This window comes from Gymnogyps californianus, chromosome Z (genome assembly GCF_018139145.2).
Source record: "Gymnogyps californianus isolate 813 chromosome Z, ASM1813914v2, whole genome shotgun sequence".
Lineage (NCBI taxonomy): Eukaryota > Metazoa > Chordata > Aves > Accipitriformes > Cathartidae > Gymnogyps > Gymnogyps californianus.
Window position 1 is genome coordinate 76,383,125 of NC_059500.1, and position 23,142 is coordinate 76,406,266.

General features: G+C 39.2%; 1 protein-coding gene across 32 annotated transcripts in view; it reads right to left on the minus strand.

Annotated features, from left to right (window-relative positions):
- CELF4 (CUGBP Elav-like family member 4) overlaps window positions 1–23,142 on the minus strand; it is a 754,916-nt gene that overhangs the window by 658,709 nt on the left and 73,065 nt on the right. For all 32 annotated transcript variants that reach the window (XM_050912572.1, XM_050912562.1, XM_050912550.1 and 29 more), the window contains exon 2: window positions 3,425–3,507. In XM_050912572.1, the coding sequence (XP_050768529.1) occupies window positions 3,425–3,507 (83 nt within the window). The remainder of the gene's footprint in view (window positions 1–3,424; window positions 3,508–23,142) is intronic.

Consider the following 23,142-nt stretch of genomic DNA (forward strand, 5'->3'; position numbering starts at 1 on the left):
GTGGTTTCCCACTATGAAGGATTAGCGCAGATTACGGTGAACAGTGTTAATTATAGGTGGGGAAAGAGAATAGTGCATCTCTCCAATCTGTTCTTGATTTCCCCCGTGTCTGGCTGGCTGGTAATAAGCCTCCTTTAATCTGGCAGTCCCCTTGGTGAAATCAGCACCACGGACAGCAATATTGATTGCTTCTGAGAAACCATCACAGCTGCTCAACCAAATTACCTTTGATATGTGACCTTTAATGTAATTACTGCAACATCAAAGCATTTCTATAAATTATTAAAGAACTAATATACTTCATCATCCAGCTACTCTATTATATGTAAAATAAACAATCACAAGTAAACGCTGGAATTTGAATTGTCCGACACTCGCAAAGTGCTCTTTACGCATACATACACACCCTGCTACGTTAACCTTCCGTTTTAGGTGAGACAATTTCAAACTGTCCAAAACATCCCAATTTATTTAGATGAAGAGGATTCAACTAATAATTTTATGTTTTACATTCCATTCTAGTTGCTTCAAAATACCTATCATGATTCCTTCCCGCCCAAAAACAAAGTACCGTAAAGACTTTATTAATCAACACATACCTGCTTGGAAGTCTTTTGATTATTCCACAAGATGACTTTATGTCCCACATATAACATAGAAATATGTGAAACATATTTCTGTCATCTTACAAAGCACATCCAGAAAGTAATTACTGTAAAATACGTGCATGTAGCCACTCCACTAAAAACAAAGTGATACATAGCTGAGAGGGAAGGCATCTCAATCTGGACACAAACTCCTCATGCCTCACCATTTCCATACATTAGCATTCATGTGCATATTATTAAAAATGACTCAATTCTGTGTTTTATAATACAAAGAACACAAACAGCAATATTGCAACAGCAGGCAAATACACTGTTTACTGGGGGATGGGAAAGAAGTGTCTTGATTCAACGGCTCACTGTAGTACTATTTTCTTTTTTCCTATAGCAGGCTTGTTAATTATTTTTGATACCTCCTCAGTAGTGCTGTTTGTGTCACAGACTCTAGAGGGTCAAGAGAAGGTGTTATATATGTGTCATATGTGAACTCATGTGAATGAGGACTTAGACCCCTGACCTTACAAGTGCTTTTTATTTTATGGTGATGAACTATGCGTGATATTGTTGGTGCATGTTATCAAGAACAGTCAGGTAAGTCATAAATAATTCTCTGCTACTCACACAGAAACCGTAAAACAGTATCCAGGCATGACAGTTTATCAAGAGACAAGGCTGGTTTCCTTAAATAAACTACAGTGACATCATTCAGAAGATGAGTTCAGAAACTTGGCAGAAAGCTGTATGCAGCGGGTATGCTGGTGGAAAGTAAACCTTTATCCTGAGACAAACAGAACTGGAAATGAAAGGGACGGGAGAAGTCAGTGTTGAGAACTCTCAAAAACCTGGTTGCTATTTTAGACAGAGGATTCGCCGTTCCCAATTCAATCAGATCCTGATGTGTCACCTCAAAGTGTAAAACAAAACAAGAAAGCCTTCTGAAGTCAGTGTGGTCAGTATGGGCTATATATAATAAAAATGACATAAACCAAGGAAGAAATGTTTTGCCTGTAGTCTGGAATCAGTCAGTATAACCTCTGAAGGAAGTCTTGATCCTAATGCAAAAGCTGGTTGAATTTTGCCACTGTCGAAGACAACAGTTTTGACTTTAAGAGTTTTGTGATTTGAAATCTCTAAAATGCAGACTGAGATTCAGAACTGTGGACATAAAAAGAAGTAATTAAAAAAAAATAAAAAAGAAATCCTAAAATCACTTGCCCTCCCTCCCCAACTCTGAGCCCTCAGTCTCACTGACCCGCTGTCTTCTTGAAGATATTCCCATCATACAACTTCAGGATGACATTTTAACCTCATAGAGAAGATAAGAGCTCCACATGCAAGTGAGTGGTCTGGCGCCTAATGAGGAGAGCAAACAGCCTCAGTGAAAACAATTGGAATTCCAGTTAGTATCTTTTTAATACACAACACCCTATTCATCACAAGCATATCTCTAGTTTTGATAAATATGTATTTGATTTCAAGCATATTTCAGAAAATTTCAGGTAAAATGTCACCTGAAACATCCTTATTCAAAATATTTTCATTTTTTGTACATCCAGTTTTATTGTTCAGAAGAGAGACAAGTAAAAAGAAGACATCATCGGGGGGGGAGGGAAGAAAAACCTAAACCCCAACAAGACTCAAGTTACTTTCAGTCTGTGGCTAACGAGTTTCTAGAAAAAAATAATTCAGAGGGAGTTGTCAGCTGACAGAAGTGTATTTTTAGGGAATGAAGTATGTATATATTTACATAAAGTATGGCCTTTAAAGCAAAGATAGATGTAGATGAGCAAGTGCGTGGGCATCTCCATACAGGCAAGGTGGCACAGAGGTAGGTAAATAGACCCAGGATGATGGAAACAAGCAGACCAGAATGAACAATTTCTTCAGTAACATAGAGCAACTGATGCATCTTAGGTTTTGTGGAAAGGTAGGTTATGGGTACGCAGGACTCACTCATTCAACACCAGTTAATAAAAGCAGACTTTTGGATCAATTTCCTCTCAGTTTAGATGCAACCTGGAACCCTCAGGATCCCGCTCTTAATTACTTGATCACTGACTTTTGTGTCATTGTGACACCAGCCCTATTCTAGCCACGGGAGTACTGCACTCAGCTGTTTCCAATCCATGTACCCCGGCTGAATCTAAATAGTGACTGTCTCTCTCCCTCCTCCTGGTTACTGTTAAACTGGAAACCCATCCCAGCAGGGCAGGTCTTCCCCACATAATGCTGATTCTATTTTTAGTTCTGCTTGTGTTGTCTGAACCTTAGATCTTGCTCATGTGAATAATTTTCCTCATCATCTTGTGTTCGTCTCTCCTCTCTCTCTTTTCTCCTTGTCTCACCGCCTTTCCAATCTGCTACAGCTGCTTGAATACTAAAGTAACTGAGTCAAACCACTTTGTCATCAGGAATATGTTTTCATTTACTGATAACTCAATAATGTGATCTGTTTCTTGATTTCTTGCTGCCACACCTTGCTTCAGAGAAGAAAAATAGTAAGAGGTAGCGTCTGGTAAGCACTTCTAATATTTCATTGTAGTGGTCAGAATCATAAAGCTTTTCCTCAGCTGAATAAGGCTGGTAGAATCTAGCCCATAATCAGTTAATTGCTGTTTTCCTGACTCCTGATAAGACCAAAATGCTTTTCGTTTTGTGCATGGAAACCATTTGGGTGGGTTGGTGGTATCTTGATTTTATTAGCACAATGCAAATAGTGAATCATCCAAGCAACTGGAGACATTATGCTTCCAAACCTAAGACAAGAACTCCATAGGTAACCCATTTTAGATTAAAAAAAGTTATCAATCTGGACTCACCCCTGGCAGTGTCTTTTGTTCATGCAGTGCACTCTGGGCCTTTAGAGCAGACTCCCTTTCGCAGTATGTTAGGAAGGCACAGCCTGTAAACAAAAGGCAAAACCTCAGTAAGAGCAGTGCTTCAGAGGGGATCTACTTAAAATTGAGACATAGAGCAAACCACTTTCCCGTCATCACCCCATTCCCAGTAAAACAGTCACAAAAGTCTCTCCTTAGTAGGTCAGTATTAAAGAGTTAAGAAATGAAGCTATCATCATTTTCTCAGCCCTGATGAAAAGTGAGCAACAGTGTGGCTATGAGTGCTTATTTTTGTTTGAATACATGCTTAAGTGTCAGATACAAAGGGTTGTACAAGATTAGGGATCTCGAAGAACCCACATGGTGGCAAGGTGGGGCGTGAGATCCCACTCCTGCTCCAGCAGCACCACTGAGAAGTCACCCTTTACTACCATATCATGCTGAAGTGAGACCTTCATGAGACTGCCCTTCTTTTGTACCATGTATTTCAAGTAAAGGGCATACAAGGACTTAGGACTTCCTACTGCAGAGGACTACGCCTATTGTTTAGCCTGACTTGCATCCACAAGTAGTCTCCCTGTTTGCATCACACCAGAAAGCCACCACCCTACACTTGCTGCTGCAAGGGGTCATTGGCTTCCAGCCATGCATACAAAGACAATCACAGCAAAGCCCAATCAACCCAAGACATCCATGTTGCTTTACAGATCATTAGAACTTCAGAGGTGCTCCAACAGATCATGTCTTTCATTCTTCCAAAAAGTTGTCTTAACTACAAAGGCTAAAGCCCTGTCACAGTAAGGCAGAGCAAAAACCCTGCTCTGCCTTCTCTCCCCACCTCCATGCTCGCCTTCTGGTAAAACCGGTCAATGTTGCAATGTCTTACACCAGTTGTGTGTGTGTGTCTGATATGATCGGATTATTCCTTCTTACTGCAGTATACTGAAAACCTGCCAGTTCCTGCAGCAAAAGAAGTGCTTGTTATGCAGAGGACATTTTCTCTGAAGTTACTACATAATGTCTGCAACCTTGCCAGCTCCTTGAAATGGAGGTATCATATCTTTCAAGGTTCAGGCAGCATGTCCATCAAACTGTGGGCATCTTCCAAGAGCAGCACAAGTACAGAGAGACTGCCAAAGAAACAAACGTGTCCTATAACCTCATCTTGACCCACCCACCTTCTCCTCATGCATATAAAAACATATGCAACAGGTGAGTAAACAGTAGACTATGAACTTTTTTCAGCTCTGATCACCACTGTGATCTTTTTGTCCATACAATGTTCACTGTTTTATCCAAGTTGGTTCCTTAGACAATATTACTGAAGAAATATACGCTTGTTCTTTTCTTCTTTACAAAGTTTTTAATAGATTAGTACGCACAAGAGACTAGGGAGACTTTTTTTTTTCCTATAAACATATATATTTTCTTAAAGATTGTCTTGTGGAAGTCACCCTACTCGTCTCACAACGAAGCTACAAGCTGGATGACTGTTTCAATTTGGAACGGAAAAAACCCTATTTTTTGTCCGATTTCTTACCCTATGTTGCTTTCTGAAGGTCTTGTTCCTTTCAGTTTATTCAAGCCAATCACATTCATTATGTCTCAATAATTGAGACTCAGAAGCAGAAGTTGACAATCAAGGAAGGAGACTGAACAACAGCAAAAGTTTGCACACTCTAATTGGAGTTATTTGGATTCCCCTCTACCTTTAAATGGATGAGTTTTCAGTTAATCTGCATCTACCAGAGAAGAGGAAGAAACTGTGGAGGAGAGTTTACAGCTAGTAGAAGTAATGGATTGAAAAGGATCCTTAAAAGTTACCGATAGCTTGATAATCAAATGGGAAACTATGTTTAAATTTAATTTCAGTGCTAAATCACAGGCTGAGAGCTCTCTGTTGACTAGACACAATAAGAAAGCCTCCCTTTAGTAGCAGACATGGAGCAGCTGATACAGTCTAATTAGGCACATAATAGTGCACTGTTATAGAGATAAACTATGCAGTGTAAAGCTCCCATAATAATAGCTATATTTTTCTCCTCATTGTGATGCCATGACGACAGTTCAGAGTAACAATGTCCTGCAACTCCTACCATATCATGACTGTAATTCAGACTGAGTAGACAGAAGACTACTCTCTGAAGGAGCAAAGTTTCCTTCCAAGATCCACATGAAGTGGGGGGGGGGGGGGGGGGAGGGGCAAGTTCTCATTAGGGAGAAACCTTCATTAAGTCCTCTCCAAACACATTTGTGAAAGTGGTAGAAGTACCAAACTCCCAGAAACAGTACTTAGTAGAATGCATCCAAACATTACTGATTTCTGAAACAAGGTGTTGAGGACAGAAAGACTTTGAAATGTAAAAGAAGAAATCTAGTCTCTTGTATGGTCAGACAGAGAAAAAACATGTTTTTCAGGGACAAAAAAAAGTTTTGTGGAGGTACTTATTTTTACCTTGCTCCTTAAAAATGTCATGCATTTGAATTACACTCTATCCCACTCTTGTTGGGAAAAAAGTAATTTAGTTAGGAAAAATAATACCTCATTTACTTTAAGTAAATCCTGATTGCTTAGAGACAAGTAAGAAGTTCCATCCCAGCAATGGCCAGCTGGAAAAAAAGTAGAGCTTATGTTCATAATAGGCCTCAAACCTGAACTTGAAAAGGCCAGTTCATGGGGGTTTTTGTCTTCCCTTTGCTTATCACAAGATTGCTCCAAAAGGCACAAACCCAGCATCAGCCATCAGCTAGAGTAGTATTTTTCAAAAACATTAACATGTGGCTTGTAATAAAACAATACATATCTGTTATTCCATCCTGGAAGAATTTCCATATTTCAGCTCCTTGTGCATTAGGACAAAAGGCAATAAGATTTCTTGCTGTGCCCCCTAACAAAAAATGAAAATATTTGATCTGTCCTTTGTATTGTGTTGCTTAATGGAATTACAACTGTAGCACCTCTTTCAGGTGTTACTTTTCCTAGGCTACCTCTTTCAATGTGCATCCATATGACTCCTCCAAAGGATTCTTCCTTCCTGGAGAATGTTGCTTAAAGAACAGAGCACTGAACACTCAGGTTAACACTACAAGATATAACACCCTAAACAACTGAGTCTTGAAATAATGTCATATGAAGCAGCTATATTGGGTTTTACAGAGAAAAGTCAAGGTGGTGAAAAAAGTTATTTTTTTTCATTTCGACTTCCCAGATGGAAAACAATTTCAGAACAATCAATTTTCCCTGCTGAAACTTTTGATTGTGTACAGAACCACTTATTTCACTGGAAAAAAAACCCAAACAAACAACATTTTGATAGTAAACTCTTAAGTAGCTCAACTTAACAGCTCACTTGCCATCAGCTGTTTGGGTTGGATGTGAATCTGGCTTCTGGATGAAAGTCTTCATATTCCATTACAAATAATTTGCACCATCCAGCCCCCTGGAATGGCCTATGTTCAACAGTATAAGTATTTCTGAACATAACTCTTAAGGAAAGATAGAGTGAAGGCTATGCATTATTTCTGTCATCTACTTGTATGGGTGATAATGACCGAGTACAGTGCTTGAGAATTATATCTGAATTTGAACAAAAAATCTAATTGACTAATTATTGATAATGAAGGACTTGCTCCTAGCTGTTCCTAATTTCAATATCATTTCTCTCAAACACGTCAGGTTTTCCAGACATATGTCAATCAGCTAAAACATGCTTTGTTTGGATTGTGTCTTTCCAGCTGTTCATTTGCTACCAGTGGACAGCTCTTTGGGCTAGCACATAAACATCTGGAAACTCCCAGCTGGCAATTAACTCTCAACTTATTGAACTGCAGTCTCTTGGAAACACAAGGACATATCAAGTGGTCTCCTGGGAAACAAGGTTGTTAAAGAGAAGGGGGAAACAAACAAGAGCTTGAGATGGAAAAAAAAATATAAAAACTCTATTTTAATTTTACCTCCAGGGAATTCAATAACGTAAATAATAATTGCATGGAATACAGATGGATAATGGTCGCACTTATGGCAACATCAACCCCACAGTAAGTCTTCTGAAGATTTTGCACAAGCCTGGGAGGCAAAACCGTCAGGGGACACATTCTGAGCTGAACAGAATAATTCTAGAAACCAAGAATTATTTCACCCCACCAGTTCACCCTGGGACAAATGAAAACAGAGTCTTTTCACTTGACAACTCAGTGCTTATCACTTCAGTGAATCAGTTGACTCTCAGCGACTTTAAACCAGATAAGTAGTTCTGACCAGCTAAAAAGCACTGTTCACCTAACTCAAATTTAACTATTTAAAATTAGTTATCTTAGGGTTACAGTTACCATTGATGGTAGCATCAATGACAAGACATTCATTTGACCTAGCATACATGAGAGGAATAAACCTCTGGAGAGGCCTATCCTCTACACTGGGTGTAAGAACCATGCACAACCATCTCAGGTGCAGGCTTTTAGCTTCAAGGTTACATGTTCACAGCATCAGATTCCACCTGCCACCTCTAACCTCCCAGTTACCTCAAGTATATGCATTATCTGTACCTTAATTAATCCTTGTTATATATGGTGGGAGATGAAGATGATGCATACTGGAGATCTATTAATAACAGTAATTAAGGGCTTTTTCCCCCATTCTTGTTTTATTCTGGCAGACAGTCACAGGTATCCTGGCACAGTTTCTCTGCTTTGCCCATTGTTTAGATCAAAGAACAAGCACTTAGTGACTTATGACCCTTTCTTTGCATGATGTGTTTAGGTGACATACTATGATTTTACTAGAACTACGTAGATTTATAGAATGGTTTGGGTTGGAAGGGACCTTAAAGGTCATCTAGTTCCAAACCCCCTGCGATGGGCAGGGTCACCTTCCACTAGACCAGGTTGTTCAAAGCCCCATCCAACCTGGCCTTGAACACTTCCAGGGAGGGGGCATCCACCACCTCTCTGGGCAAGCTGTTCCAGTGGCTCACCACCCTCACAGTAAAGAACTTCTTCCTTACATCTGACCTAAATCCACCCTCTTTCAGTTTAAAGCCATTACCCCTTGTCCTATCACACAAAGCATGCCTTTAGCTGTTCCATAGATCTAGATCCAGAAGCATTGTCTAAGAGCTAGACTATAACCATGATCATTTCCAGGTATTTTCTGTCTGTCCAAAGAAGGTATTAAAGGTCCAGTCTAAATCTAATGAAAAAATACTTATACACTTCAACAGGCTTTGGGGAAGGGGCCCTTAATCTTTCTGGACCTATGTTTACTCTTTGGCATTATGAGGGAAAAGTAAAGAGTTTGTTATGTGCTTTAAGACTCTTGGATGAAAGCCAAGAGCTAAAGCAGATTCTGAGCTTGGGGGTGTAAATCCAGTCAAAGGGAGAGCTTGCATGTAACTCAGCAGAACTATGTAATTACACCAACACAAAATTATGTTCATGATTTGACCCATAATCTATTGCCTCCTTCAGAAGAATCCTTGGCTCAGACACTGACCTCAGCTAAATTGGTGATAATCCAAAACTGTTAGGATAATCCTAGGTTTTGAGAAGGCTGGCTCAAGTGGTCTAAGCCAGTTTTTTATTCACAAACATTTATGATTGTAGGGTATGCACTCAGCTAGTTACCACAGCTTAGCTGACAGGTGATAACTTCTGAAACTACAGCCCTTCTGATACCCATAAGTGTAACTAAAATCAGGATCATTGCCCGAGAAAAGATAACTGTCACAAGGCTGTCAGTTTTTTTGTTGTTTTTTTCTTAAGTCAATTAGCTTCATGATTTTAGGTACAATAACATTCATTGACTTTAACAGTGAGGTTTCCTAAATTGGCCTTCCTGTGTTGTTCTATGTTAGACTCCTCTATAGTGCATGAACTGGTGAACAAGATACCCTTCTGTTAACTGTTAGGCAAGAAAGAACAAAGAAATCAATTCATAGTGTCTACTACTGTAGAACCTTTTCCCATACGACCTTTAATGTACCTAACTTCCCAAAACCCCAAGGCAGAGAAGCCAGGGGCTTCACTCCAGCAGCGCACTATGGAGTTCAAGAAAGCAAACTGCAATTCAAGCACAACTATCCAAGACCTTCATGCTATATACAGAAAATGGAGGAGAGTAATAATATTGCATACCTTAGACCACACGCTAGTGGTCATGCTCCAACTTGAGGATAGCTACAGTCTTGTAGAGGAGCTGTTTTGAGAGCAAAAAACTTGCTTCTCTGGGAAATAGGAACTCTCAACTGGTCACAAGTCTGAGCATCTCATTCAGTGATGCTTCAGTCTATCTGTGCCCTAATTACCTTTAAAATATTTAGACCAAGATGTACAAGTTATCTGTGGTGGACCAGAGATCTATCGCCCATCTTCCAAGCTCTAGGCTTGTGTTTAAGAGAGCTCTTCCTCTGAAAATAAAACAGTTCCTTGTTTCAAGATTCAGGGATCCGTTACACAGAGAAAGATTGTAACACTTAAGAAAACTCTTGCCTTAAAATCAACATCTCAGATTACGTCTCCCAGCTAGGATTTCAAAGTGAAAAAGAAATTTTTTCACTTTAACTATCCTAGCTCTGTATGTCTGGTTTTGAAACAATTCTCATTTGCTCTGTCTACAATGGACTGTGCAAGGTTTAATCACTTGAGGGTTTCAGAGATTGAGCTGAATTTTCTTGAGGGGGACACAATCAATAAAGACTTTTGGAACTGGACATGTTTTATCCAATTTCTTCATCTGTTTCTCTCTCAGTGATTAACTACCTTCTGACAAAAGTTAACATCTTTGCTGGTAAAGAACATTCACTTAGCTAGAACTTTCTTTTTCTCCATCTCCCCTGCTGCACAACTACTGAACACTAACTGTTTAGAGAAAAAGATAGGAATAAAAATCTTCCCAGATATCAGCTTCCCTGTCAATTATATTGCAAGGCAGATTAACATCCGAAATGCCCTGCTGTGTGGAATGCTAATTTTCTTTTTCCTCTTATGTTATTTTCCATTAACTATTATGATGCTGATAGGGGTATGTAAAAGCATACATAAAGCACACTCATATACACCCATGAACAAATATTAAAAAACAAATTAAGAGTCCAAATCTGGAAATGCAGAAGTTAACCTTACTTACAGAATATTAGGTCACTTAAAATGCATTTTATGATATTTCAAAATGAGACATGGATATGCAAATCCAAATCAGAGTCCTTCCTCAGACTAAGCAGTGCTTAATTACATTTAGCAGTGTCCACGCAGACAGCAGAGAGACTTGAGTAACTGTTAGTGTATGTAAGCATTTCAACAAAACACAGACAACAATTTCATCTTGATTTTTGATAACAAGCAGGTTTTTAATGAAAACACCAGTTTTAAAAAGCCAAAGCTTCTCATAGGAAGTTTCAATGAAATATTTCACCAAGAAGTGTTTCTCAGACCCATGAAAAAAATTCTGATCAAAGCCTACAGCAAGAGAAACTTATTCCAGGACAGTCAGTAGTCCAGACTCTAATCTGAATCAGGCAACCAGAGTCTCGAGCCCAGGGCTTCCACACATAAGAGTAGAGTGCATTGTCACTGGCAGACCCCTGAGGGTCCATCTCTATTTCTTCTTAAGTAACTCCACAGCTACCCTGCCTCCATCCCACTGCAGAACTGGAAAGCTTTTGATCTCTCAAACTTTTTCCCCCCAAGATGAGAGAACAGTTTCTGGCTCTGATTGACACATGGATAAGTTTCTCCTGAGGTGTTGAACATTCCTTGCAAGTTGCTTTGAACCATCCTTTGCTGACTGGTACGCTCAAGATAAGGTACAGAATGAACTGTTGATTTGACATAGCATATACGAGGCCCTGTTTTCCCATAACTGCCAACATTTTAGCTTTAAATTTCATCCTGAAACTTCTGAGATACTTTTGATCTTCTGAGACCAAGTCAACCCAAGATTCGCTGCTCAAATTTCTGCAAGTCCAGCTATCCAGAACATTTTACTTTCCAGAACATGTGTCTCATTTCCATACACACCACAAAATCGTCAATGAATAGACTCCCCATTAGAGAAATAAGAATGTAGATTACTGGTTAAGGTAGTTGTCTACCAAAGACTGCTGGTGTGCCTCATAGGGCCTGCAAATATTTGATGCTTTGAGTTACAGCAGAAAACTTGTTTTTAAACAGACCAGCCTCACTTTAGCTTCTCATTTGTTGCCTAGTTGTGGACTCCATGTTGCAAGGAGAGATGCATGCCCTCAGGCCCTATCCATCAAACAATTAGGGCATGCTTTTAATTTTAAAGTATAAAAAGGCTAACTTTGAAGTTAAACTCATGATCAAGTGGTTTTCTGGGCCAAGCAACAGTGTTCCAAGTATTTCAGAACTCAGTCACTAATGAGAAAGTCATGGTCAAACTCTAGGGATCACTCAAGTGAGGATGAGAACAAGTAGGTTCCAGCTTCTACTCAGTAAGGAAACATCAAGTTTAAGTTAAAAACCTGATCACCTCTAAGTTTGGCTAACTTCAACCTACCTATTACTTCAAAGAAAAATCCAACATATTTGTGTTATCCATTTTATATTGCAGCCTCAGAAAAAATAATAATCAAAAAATTATCATGAAATCTTCAAGATTTCTTGTTTCCAGTGTGGTGATAAACAAAAGAAATATAGAAGGTGGTTTTTTTGCCTTGTGATTCACTGATGAAAGTCAAGAATATAACTAGAAACTATCCTGCTGTTGAAACACTACCACTTGCATTCAGACAGTTACGGGTTAAACCTCCTTAGAGTATATGCATTAATTAGACTCTGTACCTGCTGTTCTGGGTCCTGCCTTTAGAGTTCTTTCTATTGTTAGCAGCATATGAATAACTCAGTGGATTTTCTAAAACACTTAGCTGTTTCAGAAACTTTTCTCCCTCTTCTTCATTTTACTTTGATTTTTGGATTCACTTATTTTGGGGAGACTTCAAGAATTCTCAACTAGTCTCCAGAGGTTACGCTACTGTTAAACAACATTCACTTTGAATGCCTTGAATCTTAGCAAAATAAACCTAAAGCAAAACTATATCTAAACAAATTAGACTGTTCTGCCACATACAACTTCTTCCAAGCCTTGCCTTTCTGCATCCACATAGGGTTGTTTTGGGTTTTTCTTTTTACTGCTCATTATCTTTCACCAGGGTGAGGAACAGACATTTCTTGGAAAATAACATCAACTCTGTGTGCAGGAAATGTATTTGTACTTAAAGACGTAAGAAAAGTCGGTATTTTCACCCTTAGAAAAATGCCAGTGCCATGCAGTGAACATCTTGTTGATAGCACCATCAAATGATTAGTTATGTATGCTTTTGTCTCACGAACGTGCAAGTAGCCTGTTCTAAATACAAACTTGTATGCTCTCCAAACAGCCTCATATTCTTTCTTCTCTGAGACAGAACATGTGTCAATATAGACTTCTGACATTTCCAGCTCAAGGTTGAAAGCAAAAGGCACTGAAACAACTGCAGGAAAGAGCTATTATTAGACAACTTCTAGCCCATTCAGAAACAGATTATTGTAATTATCTCTCTAGAGTTATTGTTCTTACCAAATTTGCCAGCCCATGTTTTTCCAATTGAAGAAGTTCAGATTCAGAGTGGAACCTTCAAGACACATCTCAATCAACCTCAATACTTTCCCATTACTAATGATCAAATTTTTCTCCTCGCCTCATATGCAGAATCTCTTTGCTAAGTTCCACAGGGTTTTGTTAAGTTTAAATTCAGGTAAGTGCATCTGAAGCCACCTTAGGACTTTTACATTACAAATCAAATCCAAACCCACAAAGAATGTATTTCCTGATTCCAGCTGATATAGAAATGAAAATCTTTAAGCAGCAGCTGCTCCTGCAAGATGATCATCCTGAGACTGGAAGTCTCCAGAAACTTGTAAGAGTCACAATATGAGCCAGAGAAAACTCTACAATACCAGCTGGCTTCATGAGATTTCTGGAGACAAATTTCGGCTGTCAGAACAATTAACATCCAGGCTCCCGTAACCAGATGCTGTTTTCCATATGTTTTAACTTTGAATAGTTTCTTCTATCCTCTAAGTGATGTTAGGAGCAAACAAGTATTGTCTCTTATCTCCTATTTCTTTCTCCTTACTCTTCTTTCTCAATTTGACTTGTTCATTAACTATAGGCAATGGAATAGCGTGAAGTAGAAGCAAGTTCTTCTGCAAGCAGCCAGAGATGAAGTAATCTTCTTAATCAACAGACCTCTATCTACTTAAGGCTGAGAACCACAAGACATACTCTGTATGTGTGAAAGAGAGAAAGGAAGGTGAAATGAGGTGCTCTGGGAATACGGCAGGAGAAAGATGGCAAAGGCTTCTCAAAGGTCCTATCTGTTATAGCACAAAGGAAGAGAGGTAGGTCCCAAGAACAAGGGCCTCCACTGCTTCTCTGGCAAACAGCTCTAAGTTGAGCCATTGTTGCATTGTACAAGCTTGCTTTAAGAGTCCAGCTCTAGCATAAATTATTTAGGAACATGACAAGGCATGCAAAGGCTGGAAGAAGATTTAACCGCCTGTCCAAACCCAGACAAATAGTTTATAGTAAAGGTCAGCCTTGAACCAAAACCTCCCAAGACTCTTACCCAGAGCTATGAACACCTATCAGTCTGCTTTTCTTAAACATGGACAAATTCCTGCATAGACTCACAAATATATTATGTCCCAAGTAGTTTCTCTCAAAAAAGTAGACTGGAAACACTATTGTCCCTGCCATCCAGGTGCACTTTCCCATCCCCTATTATGGGACTGAGTTCCTGGGTAAGAAGTTAAAAACAAACCATGTGTGAATTTAAGTCTAAAACTTCCCATTTTTACAAAAGGTATAAGGATGTAATCTTTGAAGTGAAAAAGAAACAGTGAAATTAATTACATCAAGATCTATATCATTTACAAAGCTTCAGTGCACTGGGTTCAAAAGGGCTCTTGTCAGTGTGAAGTGAAGGAAGTACAATTTCCTGATGAATAGAGAACACAAGGTAAAGTGTGTAGTAATCACTACCAGAAAGATATTTCAATCACTTTTTTTTAATCAACTTACATTAGTGAACAATGAGTATATAGTAGATTGTTTCAGTTAAACATTTGAAACAGCTTCTAGCAGAAATTTTTGGTTTGAGAATTGAATTCATGTACAATTCATGAACAATGTAGCCCCCAAAGCACTGAGGACTGGCAGGAGGAATGTACATGATAAATGTCAGTTGCATCAAGATGGAAGAGCTATCTAGCAAAGTAGATGATCTGATCTTAAATTTAAACAGTGCAGCAACAAAGATTTCACACATGAAGAGGAAAGGAGAATAAATCACAACAGATCCTAGAGGGTGAGCCCCTTAATAATGTGCCTGGTCACCTGAATCCCTGCTGGGGAGGATTAGCCATGCCTAGCACCTTGCATGATTCAGCTCTTAAAATACAGATAGAGAATAGCCACAAAGGCAAATATCTGAATGTTCAACAGGACATATGAAGCTGAAAGGCAGTGATGTCAAAAGACACTTTCAGATGATAGCAGAGAATATCACATACAATAACGTGTATGTCAATTTGAGATCAAAGACACCTCCTTCCTTTGGTGTCAATAGAAAATCCACATCTAAAATGACCCTGTCAGCTATGATCACCTGGAAGTGTTCAGAAACACATGGAAGGAAGGAAAAAAAAAAAAAAAAGAGATGGAATTCAGAGATGAGTAATAGAAATTCTTAACGGGCTGGGAGGACTGACTTCTGAAGGAAGATTAAGAGAACTAAATATGTATAACTTGGGTAAATGATGACTCAAGGGGAATAGATGATAACCAGCTACAAGCCTTGAAGGTGTAAACACAAAGCATGGAGAAAGGTTGTTCAGGGTGATACCAGAGAATAACAACTAGGGGTAACAACACAAAATTCAACAACAGAACATTTATATTGAGCATCAGGAACGCTTCCTAACTGTTGGGAACATCAGTGTTTGCTTCCCCACACAGCTCCCAAGGTGGCTTTTGCATCTAACTGATCTGTTAGTCAAGTCATTTAATGTCATTTTTGTTTAAGTTTACATGCATGAGTGTAGTGCATGACCACATAACCTAAGGTTTTCCAGATCCTACAAGTTCAGGGACAATATTAGAATAATCCCTTAAACATGGTTGAGGGGTGTCTATGTGTGTGAGTGTAGAAAAGGCAGGGAGGGAAAAGGCAGACAGAAGAGTTAAATCAACATGGGGGGGTGCCTCTCAGCACAAACTTTTAGCTCTGCAATTTTCCAACATCTTTCATGTCACTGTTCCATCTGACAGTTCTGTAAGCTTTTTGTGTCCCTATTCCACTGTGAGGCATAAGGAGAGAGAAATGCTTGCAACGCTAGAACAGAGTCACAACCACAGATTCTTATGCGATTTAGGACAATTGCAAGTTAAGATGGAAGTTTATGACCCTACAGAAGGTAAAAGTAAACATTACTAACTGTCTCTCCCAGCCGTTAGAGCAAATCAGTCCTTCACGGAACTTATTACGCAAGTCACTTGAAACCATAAACAAAAGTTAATACTGATCCAACAGCAAATGCATTGAGGGCCTCCATTTCCCCCCTTCTCCCTATTTCTAACTTTTATGATTCTATCCAACAGTTTAACACATTGTCTAACCCAAGAGAAAGTCCATTCTTTTAAGAAACCAGTTTCAATAACCTTTCTTGGTGAAAACATATTAGAATGTCAACTGACTGGGATGGAAAGTTGTATTAAAATGTAATCCATCCATGGTCAGCTGGGCAATTGCCTACAATTTTTAAGGGGTTAGACAGAGCTGAGCAGCCACCCACCCACCAAGTTTTCCCTGAGTGGTGTATTTTTTTTATTTTATAAAGATCAATTTCAGGGAAAAAATTGAGAGTCAATTATAAAAAAACAATTATAATTCTACTAGGTTTATTTAAACAATTAATATGACATCTTGCTTATTTCTCCACTGTTTTAATATAGACGAGAGAAGCTCTAAACCAAGAATGAACACAAAGACATGACTGTACCAACACAGTACCAGCAAACAGTTCCCAATGTGAAAGTATTCAGACTGTAGAGCAGTCTCCTCAAAAGAGACTAGTGGAAGCCATTTTGCCCAAGACATTAAAAGATGGATGAAAGAAAATTTCTATGATACCTCCTGAATACAGTAGCCTACCAAAACTTTCCCTGTTACCAGTCTATGAATCACTGGCTAGTGGATGCCTGGAAACAAACTCACATTAATGATTTGGTTTCACTTTATTATTTTTTCCATCAGGAAAGCTAAAAATAGTGAGCCAGCTGCTGAGCATCTCTGGGAGGCTGAAACTCACTGGAGAATCCCTGCTGATGTCAGAAAGTAGGAGAGTAGAGTTTAATGAGTTTTAAAAAAACCCAACAAATAGCGTTGTCTTCAAAAGGAGTGGATTAGAACATTACATAAGGTTGACAGTACTAGGTCAAAGTCCATCTCGTACAATATCCTGTCTCCAACGGTGGCCAGAAGCAGATGCCCTGAGAAGAGTATAAGGAGAAGATGTGCATAATGCCTCCTCTGGGTATTCTTCTCAGTCTCCAGCCTTGTGGCTCAGGGACTTCTGGGCCAAATGCGATCTCTGTCTATAAAGTAATCACTTGAAACTGAATCTCTCATTTTCCACAGCCATTTATTACATTTTAACATTTCAGTTGTTTTTCCTGTAAACAGATTTAAAGGGGTTTGTTTGTTTGGTGGTTTTGTTTTTTTTTTTTTAATGATTTATAGTGAATAAGTTTTCCAGGAGAAGTAGTAAACTCCTGCCTAGCAAGTTACAGTCTTAAAAACATTCACCGTAAGAGCCTGCTTCCAGGACCACCTATAATCTGATGTCACTGAGCAGTCCAAAAGGCAAATCAAGAGTTTACAGCTTTAGAAATGCGACCCACAGGGCTCCCAACATCTTACCAACCCATTTGCAGACAGCCAGGGAACCTTTCAAGACCCAAATAGATCACGTAGCAGAAGCTTTGAGTTGAAGCATTTGTTAAATATTTTGGTTTCAGTAAATCAACATTGCTCAATATGGAACTAATTTATCACAGCATTTCTTCTCTAGTTCTATCTCTGCTGATAAACCAGATTTCTCATAATGATACCTTCTGCATGATAATAAGAGAATACCCACAGGAATATTAAATAATATTCCCCCAATTCCCAGAAAAAAAAAGATTATATATACCCCCCCCCAAGGCTATAAAATCTCTGCATGGTCCTTACATTTTTAAGAGTGAAAATACAAGATTCTGATGTTGTTTTTTTTTTTTTTTAATGCAAATCAGGAGTCAGGAAACATTAGAATTTAAATTGCCCCTATAGCAAAACTACATTAAATACATGTATTGCTGTATAGGAGTTGTCATTTATATGATTACACACTGTTTTTCCATTCTCTGTACTCTAGCTTCTGTCACTGGACTGTCTTTGTTCTGTACTTGTACAGATCCTAGCAGATCAGCATCCTCATCAAAATAAATGCATGCAGCCACTTTCTCCAGTATAACTGAAGTAATTCACTGCCTGAATTGAAATATGTGATATGATCACCACATGATTTAATTGCAACAGATTAGGTTTATCAGGATACATAGAATGTTATGCTACAGCTAAGAAGGCAAGATTCCATACCTTGGGAAAGGGGCAAAAGAGTGAAAAACAGAGACCTCTTGTCCCAGCTATTATTAAACAGCCCCAATACTGGACATCTTTGAAAGGTCCACCTCTTCCTCCCAACCCGACATGCATACAACCCTTCTTCACACCACTCAGACTCCACTCATGCAGTACTTTGTTTTTTTTCTCTCCTCTCTCTACAAAGAGATTTCAGAGGTGCATTCAGAGGTGCATTACCAACAATGTATCCTGTAAGAATTTCATACCCAAAGATGATGAGGACATGTTTTGTAGACACTTGCTTCAGTTTTAAGTGTCTTACTAAATTTAACAGCTAAATGTACAAAATGTAGCATCTACAGCTCATGCAATATCAATATATTGTTTTGATATACATACATTATGATGTAACACAGCAGTGTGACAATGTGACATTTGACAATCCATGCTCAGGTCTGTCCAACTGAAAAGCGTTCTTCAGTGACAACCCACTGACACACTGGACTGGGGGCTGATCTTTATAGATAATGACTGTGTTACTCTACCTCTTGTCTTTGCCCTCCATGGAATACAGCCAGGTATCCACAAAGTCTCTCATCTGCTCTGCATTACCATGTCTAAGACTTTCACAGATCTTGAGCGAATGCCCTGCAGCCATACTACCACCCCTTTGGCTACGATTCCTGTAGAACTCATGAAACTCTGTGTCCCCAGAAGAACTCCACTTGTAAAGGCTTTACTCACAGCTCACATTCCACACCAGGAAGGACTACATGACATCAGTCTCTCCCCTCACTATGGTTTTGCACTCTATGTTACTTTGTGAATGAGAGGGCAAGTCAGAGCAACTTGCAGCTACTCTTTCTTCTGGTTTTGGTCAGCATTCAAGATCCGTGTAGATCTTGCAAGGTCAGAGACTGCCTGGAAAGGTAACAAGTCAGTGGTCATCCAGTGAGCATTAAGTGACAGGACATGTTATGACACTGAAATGCACATCCAGAGGTGTCACTATTCCAAACTGGTCATTTAAGATCTCATAACATTCCTTCCTTCAAGTGCAAAAAGGAAAGGACAGTGGCTTCATCTCAGTGTGTTGCTCTAATGCTGCCTCCAGCAGTTAAAAACAAAGCCTGTGCCAAGAACAATATTCAAGATCAGCGAAAAGAGTACCATTGCCATTAACAAGGTTGTTGTGAGGTCTCAGCCTGAAGAGGGGGTACCATTCCCCACACCTGTGTTCCAAGAGGTGGAATACAAAACCTGGAGCCAGAGAGATATTACCAAGTTTGTGTTTTATGCAAGAACTAAGAGCTTGCTCTGTCTGACTAGCAAAACGGAAAAAAGCTCAGCATAGATAGGATTGCTAGCTACATCCCCACAGTAAATATCAAGGAGAAAAGAAGAAGCATTTAAAATAAAGGACAATGTTGCACAAGGACAAATAAGTATAAATTGACCATGAATAAATTTGATTTGGGAATTAGAAAAAGGTTTCTAACCATCAGAGGAGTGATGCTCTGGAACTGCTTTCCAACAAGGATAGTGAGAGCAAACGACCTAATTAGTTTAAAGATGAGGCTCGATAAATTTATGAAAGGGATTATGCAATGGGGTTGTCTGCAATAGTAGGGAACAGATCCTGATGAGCCAGGATTTCCCCCCACTCCTGTGTTCCAGGTTGTATCCTGTCAACCCAAATTCTCAGCTGCAGTGCAGTGATTTACCAGGCATCACAGAGACTACCCTATTCTAAAGTAGGACTGGCTTCTGTTTTCCAGAAAGCATAGGTTTCAACTTAAATTGAAAGGGAACATTTCCCACTAGGCTGAAAATGCAAGAAAAAAGGAGAGGGAGGGGGAAAAGCCCCTAGAAAGCTTTACAGAAGGTGTAAAATGAGAAACTCAGAAATTTGTCATTGAAGTTAAGGTAGGGGAAGAAGGGAGAGATTATTTCTATTGGAAACTTGGGCAAAGTCCTCCATTATTTAGAGAAATAATCATATAAGCAGAAAACCATTTTGATATTTAGTAAAAATCAGTCCATATATTTGTAATTTTTCTTGCAAGAGATAGCATATCTAGATAAGCATATTAGTCATGCAAACCATATTTTCTGTTCAACTCCACAAATTGAGAGCAGCACTCTTGGCTGCATAGCAGTAGTAGGTGAATCACAGAACTGTCAATTCACACCAATTGCTATGAAATGGAGCTTGGGAGGTCAGCTCATCCAACCAGCTACCAAAAGACATGGCATACGTAAACCATTTAACATTTTTTTGTCCAATACATTCCTAGAAACCTTCAGAAAAAAAAAATCTATAGTTTGGAATCATAATGCAATATACATTGCCTCAGTCTGAATCCTATTCAGCTTTAAGGTGGCAGGTGGAGGAGATTTAGAATATAACCATTCCTCCTTTTTCAATTAAAAAACCCTTATGCTGTACTCCTGCAAAGTTAAAGCTGTCCCAGGACTACCCCAACAGTAGTCTTGATATTAGCCATTATTTTTTCCTTAAGATAACCGATAAGATTCCCAGGAAAGATCAGTCTTTATATGCAAAGCAGTCTCACACTGTAAGGGAAATTATTTTCTGATAAGAATATAGAGCAAGTACCTCTGAACTCTTGAGAGATCTTAAGGGTGTCTTAGATTCACCAAACAATTCACAGGGGTTTTTTGCCTGACCACTCCAACACTTAAATGTTTCCTGAATTAGATTACCGCAATCATGGCTATTAAAGCCATAGGGACAGACCTCCCCATTTCTATCATTACCAGAAGGAAACCAGGCTGCACAGACACAGTCCAGGGTTTCAGTTCTCCTCTTAGCCTTCACCTAACATAACTGTCCTCTATACAGAAACTCAATAGCTGATGAGTACAGTGTATTAAACTTCCTAAGTCATAGGGTTTTCTAGCCATGTTGCAAGAGTCTTTTGCAATTTTGCTTCTTCTAAACCAGTGCTACAGAAAAGGGAGAAATTGCTATCCCCATTCCACATATGTTGAAAGAATGTTTAAAAAAAGCAGAAAAACTGACTACCTTTCCCATCTATGCATATGGAGTACTTAGTAGGTCAGGGCTTTTTATCCTAGATACCAAGTTAAAACCAGTATTTTGCCTCTTTCAGCTTTTCCCAACTTGTCCATAGTGCATTTTACCTTCTCTCAACTTAGTCCATAAAGAGATTTGGGATCTTTTCTGGAATGGAAGATGTTCTACAGCTACAAGCTGTTATAGCAACCAGCCTGCCTACTGCTCTCCTGGGCACCTGCATTATGCAGAGCTTGGTGTTCTCACTCTTCGCTTCAGGATTTGGTGCGACACTTCTGAAACACAGAAGACTAGAGATAGGATATTTAAAAGAGATAAAATCCTTAAGAGTAGCTTCAAAAACTTAACTTTTCCAAAGTTATTAGGAAGAGGAGTTTTGAGACCAAAAGAAATACAGATGTACTGGAGAGAAGCACAGACAGTAGGAAGGATGTAAAGTAGCCAGAATGATCTAGTGGCAGACACTAATGTCTTCCCACCTTGTCTCCCCTGCTTTGATTTTACACACTATGAAAGAGGAATGGGTTCCTCTGTAAAACCTGTCCTCCAGCTCACTTTCTGGATGTATGACCAGCCCTCATTCAACAGATCAATCAAGTCTTTCCGATTTTGACCTGTGGAACTGGGCTGATACTTCCAAATAACTAAATGGTTCTTGAACATTTAAACCCCTTCATGAAGGGCAAACAGTTCCTTCCTTCCCTCCCACTGCAATGTCAAAGTCTTTTCCTAGCTCCCTCTTACTTCTGCAACACAATACTCCTGAGATTTACTTTAAAGATGAGCCTGTTCTGGAATCACACACACCACCACCCCCCCACCCCCACCCTTCTTGCAGGAACAGAATAACATATATTCTGAAGCACACTTACAAAGATGCTTAAATGTATGTGTAATAGCTCATCATTCTGTATCTTTAAGAGACGAACAATGAATGCCAGAATCTTCTTTAAATTCTCTAACTCACTTAGGAATCACTTTCTCAAATCACTCTGGAAACTTCACCCAATGTTTTATTCCTTTACTTATGCCCTTTTAAAAGCTGCCAAGTTGCATCTTTAAAGCTTGGGCTTTATTCCACCAATTTTGTGAACACAAGCCATTTGTGACTCAATTCCCTTAGGCATGCAAGGGTCAGAGACTAAAAACATACGCTAACGCAGACAATTTCAGGGAGGTTATTTGGGAATGGGGAAAGAGGGGGAAGAAGGTGCAAGGCCAAAACAATGACATTATTCCTGAAACTAAAGTCCCAAATTTGAAGTTTATAAGGAGCTTTGTTCTGAATCAAAAGACTGTGATGAATCTTTTTGTCCAAGGCAGGAGGCAGAAGGACCAAAAAAAAAAAAACCCAAAACTTTAAACAAAGCTTCATTTTAGTGTGAGTTGTTTTTCTGTGTCAGTAACCTACTGCTACATCTGTAAGTCCACAATGGTGGGACAAAGAATAATTCCCATTTTCACCTCTGAGCTTGATTTGTGTTGAAATCTTAGTGTTAAGTTTAGAGCAGCTGAAGGACCATTCCAAGAAAGCTCTGGAAAAGGAGTAAGTGGAGTCCAACCCACTCCCAATCTTATGATTTTATGCCAAGGACACGAAACATCAAGTAAAGACTTCCAAAATACTTAAGCCACTGCACAGTGGCATTCTATGTAGTTCCATACTGTTTCTGTGAAAGGAGCTCATGCACTCAAATTTAGGCATTTCAGACTAACTCCCACTGAAATCAGTGAAGATACAAAGACCCTTTGTCGCCAAAACTATGGTTTTGCCTTTATGATGTCTGGGTCAGCAAAAAGGTTGATGGCCAATTCCTTCCCTGCCCACTCTCTACCCTTCCATGTTCTTGCTTGAGGCTTTAACTCCTGATGTCCACTGATGGAGATTTGCTTTAGGACAGGTTGCTTACAGATCCCATCTGCTTTGCAGCAGCAGATGTCAGGCTCTTTCAGCA